The 22652-nt window shown below is 44.9% G+C and overlaps 2 protein-coding genes across 5 annotated transcripts in view; one reads left to right on the top strand and one right to left on the bottom strand.

Annotated features, from left to right (window-relative positions):
• The window catches only part of LOC142490023 (pleckstrin homology domain-containing family A member 3-like), a 29903-nt gene extending 8056 nt beyond the window's left edge, over nt 1–21847 (bottom strand). The window contains exons 1-4 of the mRNA XM_075591792.1: nt 21716–21847; nt 4917–5033; nt 4385–4540; nt 107–243 (exon numbers count right to left, since the gene is read on the bottom strand). Coding sequence (XP_075447907.1) covers nt 107–243; nt 4385–4540; nt 4917–5033; nt 21716–21824 — 519 coding nt within the window. The 5' untranslated portion in view covers nt 21825–21847. The remainder of the gene's footprint in view (nt 1–106; nt 244–4384; nt 4541–4916; nt 5034–21715) is intronic.
• TARBP2 (TARBP2 subunit of RISC loading complex) overlaps nt 19421–22652 on the top strand; it is a 51835-nt gene continuing 48603 nt past the window's right edge. The window contains exon 1 of one of the 4 annotated variants that reach the window (XM_075591790.1): nt 19421–19442. Coding sequence is in view for 3 of the 4 variants with exons in the window: in XM_075591791.1 (XP_075447906.1) it covers nt 22057–22148 (92 nt within the window). In the remaining variant the exon portion in view is untranslated. Of the gene's footprint in view, nt 19443–22010; nt 22332–22652 lie in introns of those variants that run through there. The other 3 variants (XM_075591791.1, XM_075591788.1, XM_075591789.1) reach the window with 3 other exon arrangements.

Raw genomic sequence — 22652 nt, 5'->3', positions numbered from 1 at the left:
TTTATAACCAAAAGTTCCTGAACCTTTTATTTATTTGTTTTACCTAAACGTCTTGTAAACAAAATAATTGACATTCTTCTCCACAGCGACATCACAGTGCTTTTACCTCCATATCAGGAGCACATCCTTGGTCATCTGGGTTCACCCCCCCTTGCACGTCTACCACTTGCTGCATGAGCAGATCGCAGAATAGTCGCAGCTCTGATAACTTCTGGCTCAGAGACTCACTGTCAGGGGGCATCTCTGTGGCAGAAAAATGTTAATGAGAATATGCCTGTAAACGAGCAAGTCCTGGGTTGTTGAAATCAGGCCCTCCGCCTCCCACCCCCACGTAGATCTAAAAATGTGGACCCAAGCTCGAAACTCCATGCTGGCGCCCATAGCGAAATGAAGGCAAAACCTTGTTTTGGTCTCCCCGCCGGCCTCAGATCTTGCAGTATCTCACCACCCTTCCTTTAAAGCAACCTATCCCTACCCTTGGTGCCATCTTGGCAACTAGGTTACCCTTGGTAACTGTCAATGTATTACTTCCTGGTAATACATTTTTATAAATAAATAAATCTTGTGTTGGTTGGGGAAGGAAGTGTGTGTGGGAGACAGCGTACGCAAACTGAGATGGCTCAGAGACCAGCACAGAGGCAGAGACAGTGATACAGAGAGAGATAATTAAATACTTATTCAAATGTATATAATAATAACTTAATTACATACTGTATTACAATAATTAATTTTACATGTTAGATTTCTGGACTTAATATCGAACAGATTCAAGCCACCTACAGTACCATCTACTTCGTCAATCAGTTGTAGTCAAGACTAGTTCCTCCTTTTGAGGAATAGAAAGAGGGACCACCATCTGGCATATATATCTTTGTCAGTTAAACAAAATAATAATAATAATAATATATATATATGTAGCGGTCATGTAAAATGCCTACAGTCATCTCTCCTGCTGGCAGCAAGGCCTGGTAAGTGTGGGCATGCCAGCAGTAATCATGGAGGTTTTCCCTCACACCCTGGTGGGGTGCCCTGTGTATGGATGGGACTGGTCACATGCTCTGACTCCATGGTTAGTGATGTCAGAGGTGTGTCAGCCTCAGAAGTTACATAAGGCACAGCACTGTGTCAAGAGTTAGTTCTGTCAGAGTTCAAGGCGAGTACAGTTGCTGGAAAGTTCTTGCAAGGTTCAGGAAGGAGTTCAAGTTCTGTAGAGTGTTAGTTATGCTCTAGTAACTCCATGGGAGACTGTGTCCAGGGACCTGGCACAGGGCAGTGATTCCTGCGGGAATAGTGAATCCCTCATCTAGGTGACATACCTATCAAAGGGGAGCACGGGCGAGATGATCGGCTAAATACACCCCATTGTGGAGGGCAGCTATGCCCACCGTGACAATAAAGATGGAGCTGATCAGAGAAACCCCTGTGTGTGAGAGTCCAATGATTGCACAGGAGGTTGCACCACCGAGGAGTTCCTCGTCAGGATCATCCCCATGCGGACGCAGGGGCCCTGGTGAGGTGGAGGCGCTGCACTGGAAATAGGTGAGACTCAGCACACTACCTCAGCTGCCTGTCTGACGGGTCCTCCCCACACACCATCATGCGGGAGACTCAGGAGTCCTGTAGCCAACAGGTGCACCATCAGGCATATCTACACTGTAATGGGGTCCGGTTAGACCACAGGGGCCAATGTGAGATTGGGTGGGTCAGGTCGGGCCAGAAATACCGTTACATATATATATATATATATATATATATATATATATATATATATATATATATATATATATATAGATATAGTTTCACAGGTACACAGTAGATGAGGTTGAAAAAAAGACATATGTCCAAAAAGTTCAGCCTATGCTAAATTTAGACGACAGATACTTATCCTGTATTTGTACTTACATTATTTTGATCCAGAGGAAATCAAACAAAAAACCCCAGGGAAATGTCATCAACTAATATCTCATAAGGGGAAAAATAAATTCCTTCCCAACTCCAAATATTGGCAATCAGATTTCTTCCTGGATCAACATCCGTCCCATGTTTACTTATTTGGTATATCCCTGTATACCTTTCCTTTCTAAAAAGATGTCCAACTTTTTTTGGAGATATCTATTGTATCTGCCAGCACCGTCTCCATGGGTAATGAATTCCATATTTTAACTGCCCTTACTGTAATGAACCCTTTTCTTTGTTGCTGGTGAAATCTCCTTTCCTCCAACCTTAAGGGATGACTCTGTGTCGTTTGTACTGCATATACAAATACACTATTTGTATATAGTTATCATGTCCCCTCTTAGGCACTTCTTTTCTAATGTAAACAAATCTAATTTAGCTAGCCTCTCCTCATAAATCAGATTATCTATCCCCTTTTTTAATTTCGGGCCTCTTCTCTATACTTTTTCTAGTTCCATAACGTATTTTTTATGGAGTGGTGCCAAAAAAACTGTACTTCATATTGAAGGTGTGATCTTACTGCTTTATAGAGGGGCATAATTATGTTTACTTCCCTTCCATCCATTCCCCGTTTAATACAAGATAAGATCTTGTTTGCCTTTGCAGCTACTGCATGACTTTGGGCACTATTTCTAAGCCTGCTGTCTACAAGCTCTCCTAAATCCTTCTGTATCAAGGATTCACCTGTTTCCCTATTTAATTTGTAAGTCGCCTGTTTATTCTTGTTTCCCAAATGCATAACCTTACATTTATCTGTATTAAACCTCATCTGTGATTTACCTGCCCATATTTCCAGTCTATCCAAGTCCTTCTGGAGAGAAATTACATCCTGCTCTGCTTGTACCACCTTACACAATTTAGTGTCATCAGCAAAGATGGAGACTTTGCTCTTTATGCCAACCTCAAGGTCATTAATAAACAAGTTAAAAAGCAGGAGTCCCAGAACCGATCCTTGAGGTACTCCACACACGACTTTAGCCCAACCTGAAAAAGTTCTATTTATGACAAATCTCTGTTGGAGCCAGGTGTAAATATTTTTACCTAGTTCAATTTCATTTCATTTGTACAGTAACCATATGTGGCACCGTATCAAAAGCCTTTGCAAAATCTAAGTAGACCACATCAACTACTTTACCCTGGTCTAAATTCCTACTTACCTCCTCAAAGAAACTAATAAGGTTAATTTCGCACGACCTATCCTTCATAAATCCATGCCGACTATTACGAATAATTTTGTTATCCATGAGGTATTCCTGAATACTATCTCATACTATACCTTCAAGTAGCTTCCCCACTATTGAGGTTAGGCTTACAGGTCTGTAATACCCCGGTTGTGATCTAGCTCCCTTTTTAAATATAAGCACCGTGTCTGCTTTGTGCAAAACTTGTGGCACTGAGCTTGTGGAAGTAGAGTCCTTGAATATTAAAATGTAATGATTTGGCTATTACTGAACTTCTCCCAACAATAAAAGATATGTTAGTAACGTATCCTGCAATGACGACTATATAAACCTTTTTATACCAAAAGTTTAGTATTGCAGAATTTCCACCTGTTTTTTATACCATTATTATTCTCTATAAATTATGGTGGCTATTTTAATATCCAAAGTAGGCACATTTCTAGAAAAGGGGTAGAAGAACTGAAGATAAAAACAGAAGGACTTCCCAATCGTGACATTTATTCACACAAGTATGAGTTCAATTCCAGCTTTAGTCACTTATATTAAGCTGTGTAAACTTCAGTAAATCATTTTATCTTCCTGTGCCTCATTTTACTTAGCCTATAAGTGGTAAATCGAAATGAATGTTCTTTCCTTTATTCGCCGGGAAGAAATACCAGCACTCAAAATATACTGACAAATAAACTGTATTAAATATATGCATGATGCATAGAAAGTAATGGTTTTGTCGTGATTAATCCCAACATACCCCAAAAGAATATAGGTTGTACATTTAAAAAAAGGTATTGAGTGGGTATTAGCAATATGACCTTCCTTCATCAAACAGAGACTGACTGATAGAACAAATTTAGAAAGGGCTAAATCAAGACACACAAGGAACAGCAAATAAGGGATCTTGCACTTCCAACTCATTATCTTGCAAAGCAATGACAAGAATGGGTGCAGTCTTAGATAAGCTTGTAGGATCAAAAGTAGCAGCAGCTCTTCCAAATGAATCAGTGCTACTAGGCTGGGCTTGTGGTCTATTCCCAGCAGTAACTGATTTGAAAAACAACAGGATAAGGGAACATAACCCTGAGAGTCATAATTGAAACCCAACAGCTGAATTCCAATTGTCTCAAAAGTGATGCTTACAGTAATCACTATTGTTTCAATTGTCTGCTGGAAGGTTTTGTTTCTGCTATTGAGAGGTTTCCAAATGTCCCATGTGCATGGTGCACGCAGTTCTAGGAGATATATGCACTAACCTCTCGGTCTTTTGGTTGCGCTGTCCCCCAGACAGGCTTTGGAAGATCCCAGGGCCACCAGCCACTTTTGCCTGTCAGCCGCAATCTCTGCTCGTAAGTAGAAGCACTGTTCCCTTGGGATGATGAGGTCCATCCGGCTGCTATCAGAGGAATGCACTGCAGGAGAACAAAACACAGTCATTGTACACAAAAGAGCGCTGTGGACAGAGCGCTCTTAATGAATGTGGGGAACATCAAGGATAAAGTGTAGTGTAAACATGCTTAGAAGAGAGGGATACACAAAAGCCCAGCTCATCCACATGAGAAGCATCAATAAGCAGAAAGAGAACTTAGATTGGTGCAAGGTTGGGGTCAGAAATTGTTGAGGTAAGCGGCACTAAGTGAGGAAGGGGTCTAAGCATGATCACAGAGAACTACTGTAGTATAGCTCACACCAAGGGTACTTCAAGCTGTAAAGCATAGAGGCAGAGGACAGTAGAGTGGGTATATATTGGTGATGCAGGAAGGAGAGGTACATGGCAGGGGTTCACACCTCGGATCTCACACACAGCCATCTTGATGCTGCCTTTGCTGCCTTTACCAACATCCTCCTGCGAGTCGTAATAAGACAAGATACCACTGTCCAGCACAAAGTAACGAGGTTGCCAGCCTGAGGGGGGATCAGAACAAGATTAAAATCACACGAGCCGCCCCATATACTGCCCTGACATGTACATGGTAGGAGATCCAATGAAATGTAGACAGGGACACAATGCGCTTATGAGAAGACTTCAGGTAATGAGTTCAATCAGTGGAACCCTGAGGCATTATTACCCATGCCACTTGGTTTGGGAAGATTTGGGGAGTCGCATATAGATTGCAATAACAAAACACAAACACTCATTTGCATTCTCGTTTTGCATTAATGTCTATCTGTAAACGACACTACGGATTAACCTCTGACTTCTTGTTGGGAGAGGAATAGTCCCTGAAATTGTGTCGTGTGTCAGTTTGCCCTGACAAAAAGCTCCCTGTGAGGACAGAAACTTTTTTTTCCCTTTGGACTTCTAATACATTCTTTGCTTGCTACTGACTTGCGTCGTGCTGTATATTTTATCCAGTTATTTTATCCAGGGTGATGTGCTTGCTTATTCATTCTGTGTCTAGTTTGTGTGTGTGTGCATAGATGTAACAAATAACAAACAAGCACATGAATGTGTTTTACAAAAACCGAAATGACAACATTTCAAACGTTTGTTTAATAAGTGAATAATAACTGAAAACAGCAAATACAGAGAAATATTAACATTTACATTTTGGGAGACCAAAAAAAAAAAAGAAGAAGATGTTTGGAGCCGAAACTGTAAACCGGTTTGACATCCTGTTTTCACTAAATAAAAAAAAGGACTTAATCTTTCACATTACCAGGTTGCTCATTGTTCCCCCAATTATCTAGAACTGACTCTTTAAACAGCAAATATTGAGATTTCTGGAATCTCACACAAATGTATTCACTACTTTTTGACCTCGGGGTCCCCATAAAACAAAAATGAATTTGTTCCAATCTTTAGCACATGTGGGATGCTGTACATTGTGAACCAGGGCTCATGCTTTTATAAAATGCCAGTTTGCCCCCCTGGGCCATTTCGAATTCAAACATATACAACTCAACCCTGTTATAGCGCGATCCGATACAACGCGGATCCACTTATAACACGGTTTGAGAGTGGCTCCCGATGACATAAGCCAAGAAGCAGATCTCCTACCATGTGTTTTCATTTTTCCCTGCTTTTCATGATTGAGGGAGCTTGCTGCCTGCGCCCCCTGCTCCGGCGTCAAATGATGCCGCTGGGTCATGTGACATCACGTCGCCATGGCAACGCAATGTCACGTGACCCTGCAGCGTCATTTGATTCCGATTTCCACGGCGACGCAGTGAATTAGTAAAATAAGTAATACAAGTTGTAAAATAAGAAAAATTTGTAAAATAAGCAACACAAATAAGTAGTAAAATACAATACAACATTAACATAAAGTGAGACATAAAAAAAGCTCTGACCCTCTCTGTTCAGGGGTATCTCTGTCAGTCTGATTCTTCCACCCACTGTGCTGTCAGAGAGCTAGGAAAATCCTCAGGTTTAACCCACCCAGTTCCGTTGTTAAAAGCCTCAGGTTTTGAACCCCAGGAAATGGCATAGGGAAGACCCCTGGCAGATAAAAATGGCGGAAACTTCAAACAAACGTAAGAAGTTTACTTTAGAAGAAAAAATTGTTGTGCTTTATAGAATAAAATCTGGAGTCCAGCAAACCAAAGTGGCTAGAGATCTAGGAGTGAACAAGTCTACAGTTCGTGGATGGAAAAGGAGGAGGAGAAACTTCGTGATGCAGCTATGTCCATAGAAACAGACGATGGACTGAAACTGAATCGTTTACGTCAACCTCAAGACAGCTAGTTGGATAAAGCTGTGTTTCAGTGGTTTGTCCAAGAAAGATCCGAAGGCCCGCCTCTGTCTGGGCCCCATCTGCAAACGCAAGCCAAAAAGTTTCACAACTAACTTCACGGAAACGTGTCAACCTCAGTCACGGCAAGTAGTGGATGGCTAAATCGCATAAAAAGGCAACATGGAATAACCAAAAACGATATATATCAGGAGAGATACGTTCAGCTGACGATGAAGCTGCATGCTTGTACCCTGCCCAGCTTCAGAAGATAATTAAAGATGGTGGCTATACCGCAGAACACGTTTATAACCGCGATGAGACTGGACTGTGTTACAAAATGTTACTGAATACCACTCTGGCTTGTAAGAATGACGATCAGCGAAAAACAAGGCTTTAAACAAATTAAAGACAGAGTGACCGTACCTTTTTGTGTTAACCAAACAGGAAATCACAAACGGAAGCCACCTTGCATAGGCAAGTTTAAATCGCCACAGTGCTTCCACCATGTGAATATGGCCTCTGTGCCTTTTCCTATGACTTTAGTAAAAATGCATGGATGACTTCCAGCATTTTCGAAAACTGGTTTCATCATCAGTTCGTACCCGAGGTACAGAAACACTTACGCAACAAAGGTCGGATCCCAAAGCTTTGTTGTTGCTAGATAACTGCCCTGCCCATCCGTCTGCCGATAGCCTAATAAGCAGAGATGGCAAAATACGAGTCAGCTACTTTCCTCTCTCTCCCTGTCTGCTGGAAGCTGAAGGCCGCAGCAGGGAGAGAAGAGAGCTGATACAAATGACGGGTAGTTCTGCGTGGGGGTGCCGCCGCGCCGCCGGGTCTGGGACAGCTGGGAGAGAGTTATCCCAGCTCTCCCCCTCTGGCGGATGCGGAAGCCCTGATCATGGCCATTTTTTTCCCCGCGATCCGCTTATAACGCGATCGCATTGTGTGGACCCAGAGCACCGCGTTATAACGGGGTTCAGCTGTACTCTCTAAGGCTAAGCGCACGCACCCCAACACTATTAATGAACTTCCAGAACGCCAAAACAAAAATGAAAATTCTGCAATAGGAAGCGATGGTGACTCTGGCTACGTCTACTTCTATATAGCTCAAAGCAGCAATCGCTCTAAAAGCCCGTGAGATCAACTCGTATACTGCTAGTATATTGCCCACTGGTCTTTAAAACAATCTTTTTTTGTGTGTGTTCAAACCATGATTTTCTGAATCTCAAGTTTTTGAGGTTACCATGGCAACTTTTAGACTGTGCCGGGCTCTGGGGAGAGCTCCATTTTAACCTCTAGGACACTTAATATTTAAAACCCTTATATCTCCGTAACGACGCATTAGTTTAAAAAAAACAAACAACAAAAACAGAGCAGGAAGGGAAATAAGAGGTCTCTTGAAGTAAGTACAAGGGACATCCAAGCGTTATTAGCACTGACTGACCCCCTTATGCCCTCCATAACTCCTCAAACACCAAGCGGACAACCTGAATGTGACAAAGGACTATTTTTATTGCTGATTTTGCAACATACAAAATGAAGACTTGGACAATGCACATGTTGACAGTGCACCATGTTCATTTTAGGGGCTGGGTTAAAAACACTCCCCCCAATACAAGCACACAATGCCCCCTTAATTCCTTTGCCATCAGTGAGGCTTGAAAGTAATTTCCCTGCAATGCAAGCACCAGCGATTGCCAAAAGGTTAACCTGTTAGTAATGTGTTGCAGACCCCTCCGGCTGCAGAAGGGTTGAACAATGCATTTTCGTTACAGGTGATATTATTTTAACTACATCAATTTCCACATTTAGTTCTCTGTATCATGCAGTGTTTCCTCTGCCGTCAGGTTTCCTGCGACTTTGGCTCCCTTCCAACTACCTGTATCTATTCCTATATTGTTTGTAATTATTTCAAATATACAAAATGAATTATAGCTAATATAATTATCTTAATATATAAAATTGAAATTTGTGAGTCTGGTGCTAGATGTGGTGAATCTGATTGGTCCTCAGCCTCTGGCCAATCAGATTGGTGGCTCTAGGACGTCACCCAACTGCCGCCTCACCCAACTGCCACACACACACACCACCACACACACCACCACCCGCCCAGGTAACTAAGTAAACCGCCGCCTCGCACCCCTGCGCCTGCAGCCACCCCTCCCAGCTCACACTCCTGCCGGCGGCCCGCCGCCTCAAACCCCTGCGCCTCCCCTCCCAGCTCACAACCCTGCTGCCGGGGCCTCAAACCCCTGCGCCTCCAGCCTCTGTTCCCGCCTTGCCTCCCAGCTCACACCCCTGCCGCAGGGCCGCCGCCTCACACCCCGGGGCCTCCCGCCGCCTCACACCCCGGCGCCTCCCGCCTCAACCGGCCGGGACCAAGCGGCGGAACGGACGGCCGGGAGGGGGAGGGGGCAGCCTGAGGGAGCGCGAGCTGAGGGCCGTGTGCACGGGAGTCTGCACCTGAGGGAGCACGAGCTGGGGGCCGCGTGCACGGGAGCCTGCTTGCCGGCGTGGGGAGGGAAATGGGCGCGGGGGGGTGGGGTGGTGGTGCGCAGTCACGGCTGGCTGGAGGTGGGGAGCCGCCTGTTCGGATCGACGGACGTTCCACTCTCCCTACCCCCCCCCTCCTCCTGTCCACTGTGTGTGTGTGTATGGGAGAGTGTGAGTGTGTGAGAGTGTGTGTGAGAGTGTGTGTGTGTGTGTGACACTGTGTGTGTGTGTGTGGGACACTGTGTGTGTGTGTGTCACTGTTTGTGTGTGTGTGTGTGACACTGTAGGGTGGGGACCGGAGCTGCGCATGGGGGGGGGGGGTGAGGAGCGGAGAGAGAGGGGGGAGCGGAGAAACAGACAGGGAGAGTGGAGAGGAGGGAGCGGGAAGTTTTGTCTCCGTGATGACTGCTTCTACATCTTTGATAAGCGTCGTCTGACTCCATCCAATTTGGACATCTTTTTCGGATTTACGACTCTCCCTGCTGAGTATACCTTTATGCTGTCATTTCAACTGTCTGGCTGTTGGACATAACTGTGGTCTATCAAGACTGCCTTCCTTATAATGTGTATATATATTTTCACAGTTCTTGTTAGGACCTCCATGCTGGTCATACCGTGACGTGGCTGCAGGCTTATAACGCTTTGGCCAAAGGGTTTAATTCAATTACCCGTATTCACGAGAATACTAATATTGAAGTATTTTACTATGTATTTTGTCACATTGGATGTAGCATTTGGGCATTTCTGTCTTTTGTTGTATAGATTTTGCTCAGTAGCACTCCTTTTAACATCTAACACACAAAACGGTGTCGCTCACAATTCTTTTTTTTTTTAAATATTTTTCCTTTATTGGTGTCAGACAGCGTATTGGTACATATTACAGACATTGGCAGTCAAGCCATCATAGGAATACGGCGCGGTACATGTACATAGCATGGGGAGAGTTGATGACACACAATAGTCCATTTTCCCATTTTCAGTGGTGAAAAAGAGAGGGGGTGACGAAGGGGGGGTGGATAGTTGGGAACGACTTGGACAGAGAGAGGGGGGGGAGGGGGGGGAGGAAGAGCAGAGGTGGGGAGCTTTGGGGGTTCGGAGGTCAGGGGGTTAGTACTGCGATAAAGTTTGTGTCAGAATGGGGGTACCTGATCCCGGACAGGGTTCCCAGTTTGTATAAAATTGCGGCATTTTTTGCTTCAGCATTGCCGTCAATCTTTCCATACTCATAATTCCATCTATTCTAGTGATTACCGTTCTTCTGGAAGGGGCTTTGATTTTCTTCCAGGCCGCTGCTACGCAGCATCTGGCGGCCGTTAGGATCGCTGCTGTGAGTCTAGCGATAGGGGGGGGGGGGGGGAGGTCGTCGATTGGCTTTCCCAGCACGTAGGTCAGGGGGTCCAAAGGTATTTCTACATCCAGAGTCTCGGTCAGGAGGCTCTGGATCCGGGTCCAAAATCTTTGGATCTCCGGGCATGTCCACCAAATGTGGGACATGTCCCCCCTTTGACCACATCCCCTCCAGCACTCGTCGGAGGTGCCTGGGTAGATCTGGCTCAGTCTACTCGGGGTCAGGTACCAGTGAAATAGTATTTTGTAGATGTTTTCTTTTGTGACGGTACAGATTGATGTTTTGGTAGCTGCCTCCCAGATATCCTCCCAGTCCTCAAGGTCCATATTAGTGTTCAGATCTTCGCTCCACCTTTGCATGTATGAATGGTTAGGGGGGGGCTGAGCCGCCTCCAGTGTTTTATATATCTCCGAGATGAGGCCCCTTTGGTACTCGCCTCTGAGGCATAGGGTCTCAAATCTGGAGCGCGGAGGGAATTTTAGACTAGGGGATTGGGTTCTCAGAAAGTGCCTAATCTGTAGGTATTGGAATATAGGGAGATCAGGGGACGCTAGTTTGATTCGCAGTTCCCGGAGGGGCATGACCTCATCGTCTTCCAGTAAGTCCGCAAACACTCTGATATTTAGGCCTTGAAATTGGCTGAATTGGGATCGGGAACAGCCGGGTCGGAAGTCCGGGTTCCCGAATAAGGGAGTCAATTGAGAGGGGGTTGAAGCTAGGCCATATTTCCCTTTGGTTTATAACCATGTCGACCACGTACATCTCATCGCCCCCAGGTTGAATCTCAGAGGCTTCCTACTTTTGTGGACTTGGGTCCATAGTAGGGCCGAGAGGGGGGTGGGGGACGCGTGGTGCGTCTCTATCTCTAACCAGCAATTAGAGGTCGGGGAGTTGTTCCAAACCACGGCCTGCCTCAGCTGGGCTGACTGGTAATATTGGACTACATCCGGCGCCCCCAGACCCCCCCTCGTGCTCGACGCCAAGAGTACCGACCGTGGGACCCTGGCTCTCCGTTGCTGCCAGACGAAACGCAGAATATGGGTCTGGATATTCCTCAGTTCTGCTAGTGGAACAGGGACAGGGAGGGTCTGAAAATAGTAGAGCAAACGGGGAAGGATATTCATTTTGGTGGAAACTATTCTGCCGAACCAGGAGATCTGGTGGGTCTGCCAGGCCTCAAGATCTCTTTTGATCTGACGGAAAAGGGGAGGGTAATTGGTCTGGTATAGTGAGCCATATGAGCTCGCTATTTTTATCCCTAAATACTTAATGTGGGAACTATTCCACTTATATTTAAATTTCTTTTGTAGGGCTGTCCATATGGGGTTCGGTAGGGAAATATTGAGGGCCTCTGACTTGTCTGTGTTAACTTTATAGTCTGATAGGTGGCCAAATTGGTCTAGGAGTTTCTCTAGGTTGGGGAGGGAGGTGAGGGGATCTGATAGGGTAAGAATAATGTCATCGGCGAACAGGGAGATTTTATATTCCCTGTCTCCGACTAGTATACCTTTTACAGTGGGTTCAGTTCTGATCCGAGCGGCTAGGGGCTCTATAGATAAGGCGAAGAGTAAAAGGGAAAGGGGGCAGCCTTGCCTGGTGCCGTTCTGGATTTTTATTGGGTTGGAGCGGCCACCCGGTGTCGCTCACACTTCTAAACAATAAACGGTATCCAAAATCAGTCAGTGTATCAAAATAAGACAAATAGTCTATATTAACTGATGGTGCTGGGGATGAAATTAATATATAAACCAACAAAAGACAAACAGAATCCCGCTCAAAGCACTCAAAAATAACCGTAATCTACAAAATATATAAATATAAAGAGTCAAAATCAGAGAATCAAATGGATTCAATATCCATTTATAGAACCATAAACAGGATCAAAGAAACATAGCAAATCCCAATTAATCATTTAGACCAAAAGGTAGCATTGTATTAAGTTGCACAATGAAACAACATTCTTTTTGGTGCAAAACTTTCTCCAAATCCTTATCCATTTATTATTAGATATATTGTTTGCACTCACTAATATTCTTTTCTTTACCTTTTTATATACTAGGTATATTTATACTAATTGTTCAACAAGAATATATAATTCCGTAATTGTCCTGCTCTATACATCAGTAATTTCACACATTCTGAAGCTACAAGAGATTTGGGCTGCATAATTTATTTATTTATAAAATATTTTACCAGGAAGTAATACATTGAGAGTTACCTCTCGTTTTCAAGTATGTCCTGGGCACAGAGTTATGATGACAAATACATGTTTACAAATACAGTTACATAAATGAGCAGGGTATACATTATATACAAGACATTGCGTGCACAGTTAAAGATAATATATATTATGGGCGTATGAAACAGTTACAGACCAGATTAAAATGTGTGACAGCCTTAGATTTAAAAGAACTTAAACTGGAGGTGGATGTGAGAGTCTCCGGTAGGTTGTTCCAGTTTTGGGGTGCACGGTAAGAGAAGGAGGAGCGGCCAGATACTTTGTTGAGCCTTGGGACCATGAACAGTCTTTTGGAGTCTGATCTCAGGTGATAGGTGCTGCATGTGGTAGGGGTGAGGAGCTTGTTCAGGTAGCTGGGTAGCTTGCCCAGAAAGTATTTGAAGGCAAGACAGGAAAGGTGAACTTTGCGCCTAGACTCGAGTGATGACCAATCTAGTTCTTTGAGCATTTCGCAGTGATGTGTGTTGTAGTTGCATTGGAGAACAAAACGACAAATTGAATTGTAGAGGGTGTCAAGTTTGCTACGGTGGGTTTGAGGTGCCGAGCCATATACTATGTCTCCATAGTCAATAATTGGCATTAGCATCTGCTGTGCGATAAGTTTTCTGACCAGGAGACTTAGGGAGGATTTGTTCCTGTAAAGTACCCCTAGTTTGGCATAAGTCTTGGTTGTCAGGGTATCAATGTGCATCCCGAATGTTAAGTGGGAGTCAAACCATATGCCCAGGTATTTAAAACTAGTAACAGGAGTTAGGGTGGTGTTAGTGTTGGTTCTAATCTGGAGCTCAGTCGCTGGAAGCTTTAAAAATGTAGTCTTGGTCCCAAATACCATTGTTACAGTCTTGTCAGTGTTTAAAAACAGTTTGTTTTGGGAAATCCAGTTTTCGAGTCTGAAAAAGTCAGACTGAAGTATGTGTTGAAGGGGACATATGAATGCGGATTAGCGAGACGCTTTGCAGTTATCCCTATAGCAACACTCTGGTTCAGTTATTGGACTACATGCTGTGCTGCCTATTACTGTGACAGGGAGATCGGCGAATCTTGATTGCAGTGGAGGGACCGCATCATTATACCAGCTGCTGAACATTTCATAAGGAGTATCCTGCCATCTCATTCTCAACTGCACAACCGCGATCAGATGTGCTGCTGATGTCATCTCCATCATGTGACTACACCGGACGATCTGATTGGTGGGGGAGAGGGGGTGGATACCGCGGTGGTTTTTAACTTTTGTATTTAATGCGCCTTGTTCTACTTGCACTTTACTCATTCCGGGAAGAAGCCCACCTTATGGGCGAAACGCATTGTGTGTTTTGGACACTGAGAGACCTCCAACGAACTTTTCTTTATTGGGAATATTTGTGCTGTTTTTGGACAAAGTGTGGGGCAGGATGATTTTCTGCATGGGCTCCATGAAGGACTCTGTTGCTCAGCGGGGGTCACACAACATCTTGGTCTCTTGGTCACTATTCCATTCCAGCTGAGTATTACCCGCTTTCTCTTGTGGTTATTATACCACTTTTTTATAGATTGATTTGCCTGTATATACTGTATATTTACTTGCTTGGCTCGACTTGGGGAGTATTATTATAGCAATGTTTACAAGATACAGGCACATCTCCTTGATATAGTCCGATTATTTACCCTGTTTTGTTTGCAATGAGTAAACAAACTATTGTGTATTTTTTATCCTGTTTATCCATCTCACCCCTTTATATATGCATAGTTGCTAATCTGTATATATACCTATAAGCTTATTTAGCTATATCTTTAGTGGTTGGTTATTTCTCCTTATATCAGTACACTGTATTAGGTAATATTATATAGCAGCTAGCATTTATTCTTATATATGGTGTGTTATTGTTGTTCCACTGATTTAGCCTATTCACATAGTGAGGGATAGGGGAGTTTAAACATTTTGTTTCCCTCTTTCTGGTCTCCTATTGTGGATTTTGCCAGTGGTACCAATTTTTATTGCCTATTCAGAGGTTTTGGTTCATTTTTCCTGTTTTTATGTGTTCTTTGGAGGTTCTCAGAGTGGTCCGTTTTTCTATATGTTTTTTAATTGTTAGTGTTACTTTGGTGCTTTATTAAAATCCATTTGATTCTCTGATTTTGACTCTTTATATTTATATATTTTGTAGATTAGTTATTTTTCAGTGTTTTGAGTGGGATTCTGTTTGTGTGTGTGTGTGTGTGTGTGTGTGTGTGTGTGTGTGTGTGTATGTGTGTGTGTGTGTGTGTGTATACATACATACATACATACATACACACTGTGGTGGGTTTTGAGCTTGCTGGGATTGTGTGTTTATTCATTAAAATTTTCAACTGGTATCAGTTGTTTGGAGGTTAGTGGCCCCTCCTCCCAGGGTTTAAGCTCACCCCACTTTTTAAACTAGCAGGTTTTTTCATGTTCCTATGTAGAACAGGCCCACTGCGGTCATTCTCCCTCCAGCAGAGGTAAACGAGAATTTTCACATGCTGGTCATGCCGTGACGTGGCTGCAGGCTTACAACGCGTTGGCCAAAGGGTTTGTATTGTATTGTATTGTATGTCTTTATTTATATAGCGCCATTAATGTACATAGCGCTTCACAGTAGTAATACATGTGGTAATCAGATAATATAAATAACAGATCATGGGAATAAGTGCTTTAGACATAAAAGTAACATTTCGGAAGAGGAGTCCCTGCCCCGAGGAGCTTACAGTCTAATTGGTAGGTAGGGAGAACGTACAGAGACAGTAGGAGGGAGTTCTGGTAAGTGCGTCTGCAGGGGGCCAAGCTTTATGTATCGTGTTGAGAATATCCACAGTGCTATTCATATGCTTCTTTAAGCAAGTGTGTCTTAAGGTGGGTCTTAAAGGTGGATAGAGAGGGTGCTAGTCGGGTACTGAGGGGAAGGGCATTCCAGAAGTGTGGGGCAGTCAGTGAAAAAGGTTTAAGGCGGGAGAGCGCTTTAGATACAAAGGGGGTAGAAAGAAGACATCCTTGAGAAGAACCCAAGAGTCTGGATGGTGCATAACGAGAAATTAGGGATGAGATGTAAGGAGGGGCAGAAGAATGTAAAGCTTTAAAAGTGAGGAGAAGAATGGAGTGTGAGATGCGGGATTTGATCGGAAGCCAGGAGAGGGATTTCATGAGGGGAGATGCTGAGACAGATCTAGGAAAGAGTAGAGTGATTCTGGCAGCAGCATTTAGGATAGATTGTAGGGGAGACAGGTGAGAGGCAGGAAGGCCGGACAGCAGCAGGTTACAGTAATCAAGACGGGAGAGAATGAGGGCCTGAGTCAGAGTTTTAGCAGTCGAGCAACAGAGGAAAGGGCGTATCTTTGTTATATTGCGGAGGAAAAAGCAACAAGTTTTAGAAATGTTTTGAATGTGAGGGGCGAATGTGAGAGAGGAGTCGAGTGTGACCCCTAGGCAGCGTGCTTGGGCTACTGGGTGAATGATTGTAGTTCCAACAATAATGTGGAGGAGGTAGTAGGGCCAGGTTTGGGAGGAAGTATGAGGAGCTCTGTTTTAGCCATGTTGAGTTTAAGGCGGCGGAGGGCCATCCAGGATGATATAGCAGAGAGACATTCAGAAACTTTGGTTTGTACAGCAGGTGTAAGGTCAGGTGTTGAAAAGTATATTTGTGTGTCGTCGGCATAGAGGTGATAATTAAACCCAAAAGATGTTATTAGGTCACCTAGAGAGAGTGTGTACAGAGAAAAGAGAAGAAATCCCAGGACAGAGCCCTGGGGTACCTCCACAGAGAGATCAATAGAGGAGGAGGAGGTGTTAGCAGAAGAGACACTAAAAGTACGATGGGAGAGGTAGGATGAGATCCAGGATAGAGCTTTGTTCCGAATACCTAGAGTATGGAGAATGTGGAGGAGAAGAGGGTGGTCCACTGTGTCAAATGCTGCAGAGAGGTCGAGTAATATGAGCAGAGTGTAATGACCTCTGTCTTTGGCAGCATGGAGGTCGTCAGTTATTTTAGTGAGGGCTGTTTCGGTGGAGTGAGCAGTGCGGAAGCCAGATTGTAGAGGGTCTAGGAGAGAATAGGTGTTGAGAAAATGGAGCAAGCGAGAGAATACAAGACGTTCAAGGAGTTTAGAGGCAAAAGGCAGGAGGGAGACAGGTCGATAGTTAGAAAGACAGGTAGGGTCAAGCTTGCTGTTTTTGAGTAATGGTATGACTGTTGCATGTTTGAAGGAGGATGGAAAGATTCCAGAGCAGAGGGAGGAGTTAAAAATGTGTGTGAGCGTAGGGATTATAGTAGGAGCTAGAGGTTTTAGGAGATGGGAGGGAATGGGGTCAAGAGAGAAAGTGGTAGAGGGAGAAGAGGCGATCAACAGCGACACATCCTCCTCTGAGACAGTGGGAAAAGAGTCAAGGAAGGCAGGAGGAGAGTTAGGAAGAGGTGTAGGATGGGAGGAAGAAACAGAGGGGATGTTCTGCCGTATGGATTCCACCTTTTCCTTAAAATAGTCAGCAAAGTCCTGAGCGGAGATGGAGGAAGGAGAGGCAGCTGAGGGTGGTTTGAGTAGAGTATCAAAGACAGAGAACAGTCGGCGTGGGTTAGACTTGTGCATGTTGATTAGTGCAGAAAAGTAGGCTTGTTTAGCTTGCGAGAGGACAGAGTTGAAACAGGATAGCATAAATGTATAGTGAAGGAAGTCTGCGAGAGTGTGAGACTTCCTCCAGAGGCGTTCAGAGGAACGAGTGGAGGAACGCAGCATGCGCGTGTGGGAATTTAGCCAGGGTCTAGGGTTAGAAGGGCGAGTGCGGCAGAGAGAAAGCGGGGCATGTAGATCAAGAGACGAGGACAAGACAGAGTTGTAGTTCCTGACCAGGTTGTCAGGGTCTGTAGCAGAGCTGAGAGAGGAGAGGGAGGAGCTTAAAGTTGACTCAAAGTCAGGTAAGTGAATAGAGCGCAGGTTTCTGCAGAACCGGGGGGTAGATGGAGGTGGAGAAGGGGAGAAGCGAGATAGAGAGAATAAGATGAGGTGATGGTTTAACTAAATGACCCTTATTCACGAGTAAACTAATATTGAAGTATTTTACTATGTATTTTGTCACATTGGATGTAGCACTGGGAATTTCTGTCTTTCATTATAATGTGTATACTCTATTATAGGGTTCAGCTTTAGAGCTCATACATAGAGACTCTATTACAACCTGTTATTTGTAGGACAGCATAGTTTATACTGTGTAGGAGGTTTTCAGGTTTTTTTGAGGGGCTCTTTTTTTTAACAGCAAAAGAAAAAAGCCGAATAAAAGCTCAAGGAAAAGCACCCCAAAAATAAGTCTCTGTTATATTTCAATGATGGGGTATACAAAAATTGGGATAAGTACAATTGGCATCTAAGGGATAGAATAGCCTATTAGGTTGAAAGGAGAAAAGAGGACTCGTCTTAGGTAATATATCTGACCTACCCGGCTAGTCAAATAGGGGCAAAAGTTTTACCTATACGTCGTGGCTGGGATCAATGGTCTCCCCCGATACCTCGTATTCAAGATCGGTGTGGAGCCACTTGTGCTCCCTGTAGTTCACCGTCTCTCCTTCAACTGGCTAAGTGCTCAATCAGCAGGTTCTATGGGAGGATCCATACTGCCCGTGTGCGTGTCTCCAAGCACATGAAAAAATGCCAAAGCGGAAATAGAAGGATTGGTGGGACCGCAAGCCCGTAGAAAAAGAGGAAATCACCAGATGTAAAAAATGAAAACGGTTTATTAATTACATACAAAAAAACGCGTTTTGCACGGAATAGGCGCTTTCACAATGAGTACTCCTTGAGAAAGCGCCTATTCGGTGCGAAACGCGTGGGAGGAGATGCCCTGTCTTTTTTTTTATTTTGTCTCGTGTTTTTTTAGTTTTCATTTTTTATATCTGGTGAGTTCCTTTTTTTCTACGGGGTTGTGGCCCCACCAATCCCTCTTTTTCCACTCATTTTTTAAAGCTGTTTTTTAATGTTAATAAATTTGTATACTTTGGTAATTGCATGCTTTTGTGGGAATTCTCTTATATATACTAAACTTTTTTCTCTCTGATTTCTCCATTTCCCCTTCCTCTTTCTGACCATCACCTCATCTCATTTCTGCTCTCTCACTTCTCCCCTTCTCCACCTCCATCTACCCCTCGTTTCTGCAGAGACCTGCACTCTATTAACCTACCAGCTTTTGATTCCACTTTACGCTCCTCCCTCTCCTCTCTGTTCTGCTCCAGACCCTGACAATGTGGTCAGGAACTACAACTCTGCCCTATCCTCCTCTCTTGATCTACATGTCCCACACGTGCATTCTGCGTTCCTGCACTCGTTCCTCTTAATGCCTCTGGAGGAAATCTCACACTCTCATAGACTTCCTTCACTACAAATTTATGCTATCCTGTTTCAACTCTGCCCTCTCTCAAGCTAAACAAATCTACTTTTCTCCACTAATCAACACGCCCATGTCTAATCCACGCCCACTCTTCTCTGTCTTGTACTCCCTACTCAGACCACTCTCTGCTGCCTGTTCTTCTTCCTCCATCTCACCTCAGGACTTTGCTGAATATTTCAAGGAAAAGGTGGGATCCATACGTCAGGACATACCCTCTGTATCCTCCTCCCATCCTACACCTCTTCCTAACTCTCCTCTTGCCTTCCTTGACTCTTTTTCCTCTGTCACAGAGGAGGATGTGTTGTTGCTGATCTCCTCCTTTCCCTCTACCACCAGCCCTCCTGACCCCATTCCCTCCCATCTCCTAAAACCTCTTGCTCTTACTATAATCCCAACACTAACACACATTTTTAACTCCTCTCTCTACTTTGGTACCTTTCCCACTTCATTCAAACATGCAACAGTTATATCATTACTCAAATAACAGCAAGCTTGACCCTACCATCCTTTCTAATTAGCAGCCTGTCTCCTTCCTGCCTTTTGCCTCTAAACTCCTTGAAGGTCTTGAATTCTCTCGCTTGCTCCATTTTCCCAATACCTATTCTCTCCTAGACGCTCTACAATCTGGCTTCCGCACTGCTCACTCCACTGAAACAGCCCTCACTAAAATAACTAATGACCTCCATGCTGCTAAAGACAGAGGTCATTACACTCTGCTCATATAACTCGACCTCTCTGCAGCATTTGATACTGTGGACACCCTCTTTTCCTTCACATTCTCCATTCTTTGGGACTCGTAACAAAGCTCTATCTTATATCTCCTCTTACCTCTCCCATCGTACTTTCAGTGTGTCTTTTGCCAACACCTCCACCATCGATCTCTCTGTGGGGGTACCCCAGGGTTCTGTCCTGGGACCTCTTCTCTTTTCACACTCTCTCTAGGTGATCTAATCACATCTCTTGAGTTCAAATATCATCTCTATGTTGACAACACACAAATTTACTTTTCTACCCCTGACCTTGCATCTGCTGTACAGACTAAAGTTTCGGAATGTCTCTCTGCTATATCATCCTGGATGGCCCTCCGACGACTTAAACTTAACATGGAAAAATGTACAGAGCTCCTCATACTCCCTCCCAAACCTGGCCCTACTACCTCCTTCCACATTACTGTTGGAAGTACTATCATTCACCCAGCAGCCCAAGCACGCTGCCTAGGGGTCACACTCGACATTCAAAAGGTAGCTAAAACCTTTAATTTTTTTCCTCCGCAATATTACCAAGATACGCCCTTTCCTCTGTTGCTCGACTGCAAAAACTCTGACACAGACCCTCATTCTCTCCCGTCTCGACTACTGTAACCTCCTGCTGTCTCCCCTATAATCTATCCTAAATGCTGCTGCCAAAATCACTCTACTCTTTCAGAAATCTGTCTCAGCGTCTCCCCTGCTGAAATCCCTCTCTTGGCTTCCTATCAAATCCCGTATCACACACTCAATTCTCCTCCTCACTTTAAAGCTTTACCCTCTTCTGCCCCTCCTTACATCTCAGCCCTAATCTCTCGCTATGCACCATCCCAACTCTTGCGTTCTGCTCAAGGATGTCTTCTCTCTACCCCTTTTGTGTCTAAAGCCCTCTCTCGTCTTAAACCTTTCTCACTGACTGCCCCACTCATCTGGAATGCCCTTCCCCTCAATACCCGACTAGTAGCCTCTCTATCCACCTTTAAGACCCACCTTAAAACACACTGCTTAAGGAAGCATACAAGTAGCTCCATGGCTGATACTATACATCTCATACATAAACGCACTTACCAGAACACCCTCCTACTGTATCTGTATGTTCCTCCTACCAATTAGATTGTAAGCTCTTCAGAGCAGGGACTCTCACTATATTACTTCCTGGTAAAACATTTTTAGAAATACATATACATACACACATACTATGTAGTGTATGTACAAAGATTCCTGTTTATTAAACATCTTTTTGTATGTGGAAGACCAGTGCCACTACTTTATCTTTGTAGTTATCTGCGGTTTTTGTAGTTATACTGGTCTGTTGTTGCTGGTTTGCTGTGCAAAAAGTGTGACTGCAAGTACCGTGAGTGCATCTCACACACACACACACACACACACACACACACACACACACACACACACACACACACACACACACACACACACACACACACACACAAGGTAATAGCCAGACACACACAGACACACACACAGACAGACACAGACAGACACACACACACACACACACACCGCTCTACACGTGTGTACATACATACACAAGGTAATAGCCAGGGTATACGCACAGACGCAGACACACACACAGACAGACACACACACACACAGGGCCAACGCTCTGCACGTGTGTACATACATAACAAGGTAATGACCAGCGCACACTAGGTAGTGGTCAGTGCTCTGTACATACGGCCGGGGCTATAGGTACCTGTCAGGTAATTTGTCCATTTCAGCAGCGAACCCTCCATCTCCAGCAGCTGCCTCAGAGCCCCGCCCCTCGACAGGCAGACAACGAATCGGCAGGCGAGCTTTTCCATGTCAGCCAATCAGAAGGTGGAGGGACGAGTCTGGCGGTAATTACACTCCTGGGTGGCCCCTAGCAACCAATCGGTAGCCTGGTTGGAGACTCAGCCATTCAGAGGGGAGAAGCAGCGCCGCGTGGCTTAGTGGGAGGTGTTTAGGAGGGGGTAGAATCTGACGACGTCATGTCATGGCATAACGAGTGCGTTCCGCCTTCCCTTGCCTCACTCTGGAATTGTAACCAATCACATGGAAAAGGAAGCCCAAACCGCTCTTGATTGGCTGCCGCAACGGGCGGTGTGTCACTTAGAAGTTGAACGTGGGGGATGTAGTCTCAGGAGGTGCGTAGTCTTTTAAAGAGGGGAGAAAGGGGACCACAATTCCCAGTGTACCCCGCGGCGGCCGGAGCTCTTGTACTTTGGGCCATGCTTCCCGCCCCAGCTATTGTTGCTGGCGAGCGGAGAGCAGGAGGGAATGAGCGAGAAGGAGGCCTGTGAGAACCAGCAGTGTTCCGGGTCCCCCAGGTAACATCTGTACCTTTCCTTCACAAACAACCCTCAGTGCCGATGTACAATCTGTATAACCTTCATCCCCTCTTTATATGCTGTGACAGCCTGCATCCCCCCATTGCACGCTGCGACAGCCTGCATCCCCCCATTGCACGCTGCGACAGCCTGCATCCCCCCATTGCACGCTGCGACAGCCTGCATCCCCCCATTGCACGCTGCGACAGCCTGCATCCCCCCATTGCACGCTGCGACAGCCTGCATCCCCCCATTGCACGCTGCGAGAGCCTGCATCCCCCCATTGCACGCTGCGACAGCCTGCATCCCCCATTGCACACT

This window comes from Ascaphus truei, chromosome 3 (genome assembly GCF_040206685.1).
Source record: "Ascaphus truei isolate aAscTru1 chromosome 3, aAscTru1.hap1, whole genome shotgun sequence".
In the NCBI taxonomy this organism is placed as follows: domain Eukaryota; kingdom Metazoa; phylum Chordata; class Amphibia; order Anura; family Ascaphidae; genus Ascaphus; species Ascaphus truei.
Note: the sequence above shows the minus strand (reverse complement) of the source record. Positions and strands in the feature narration are given on the sequence as shown.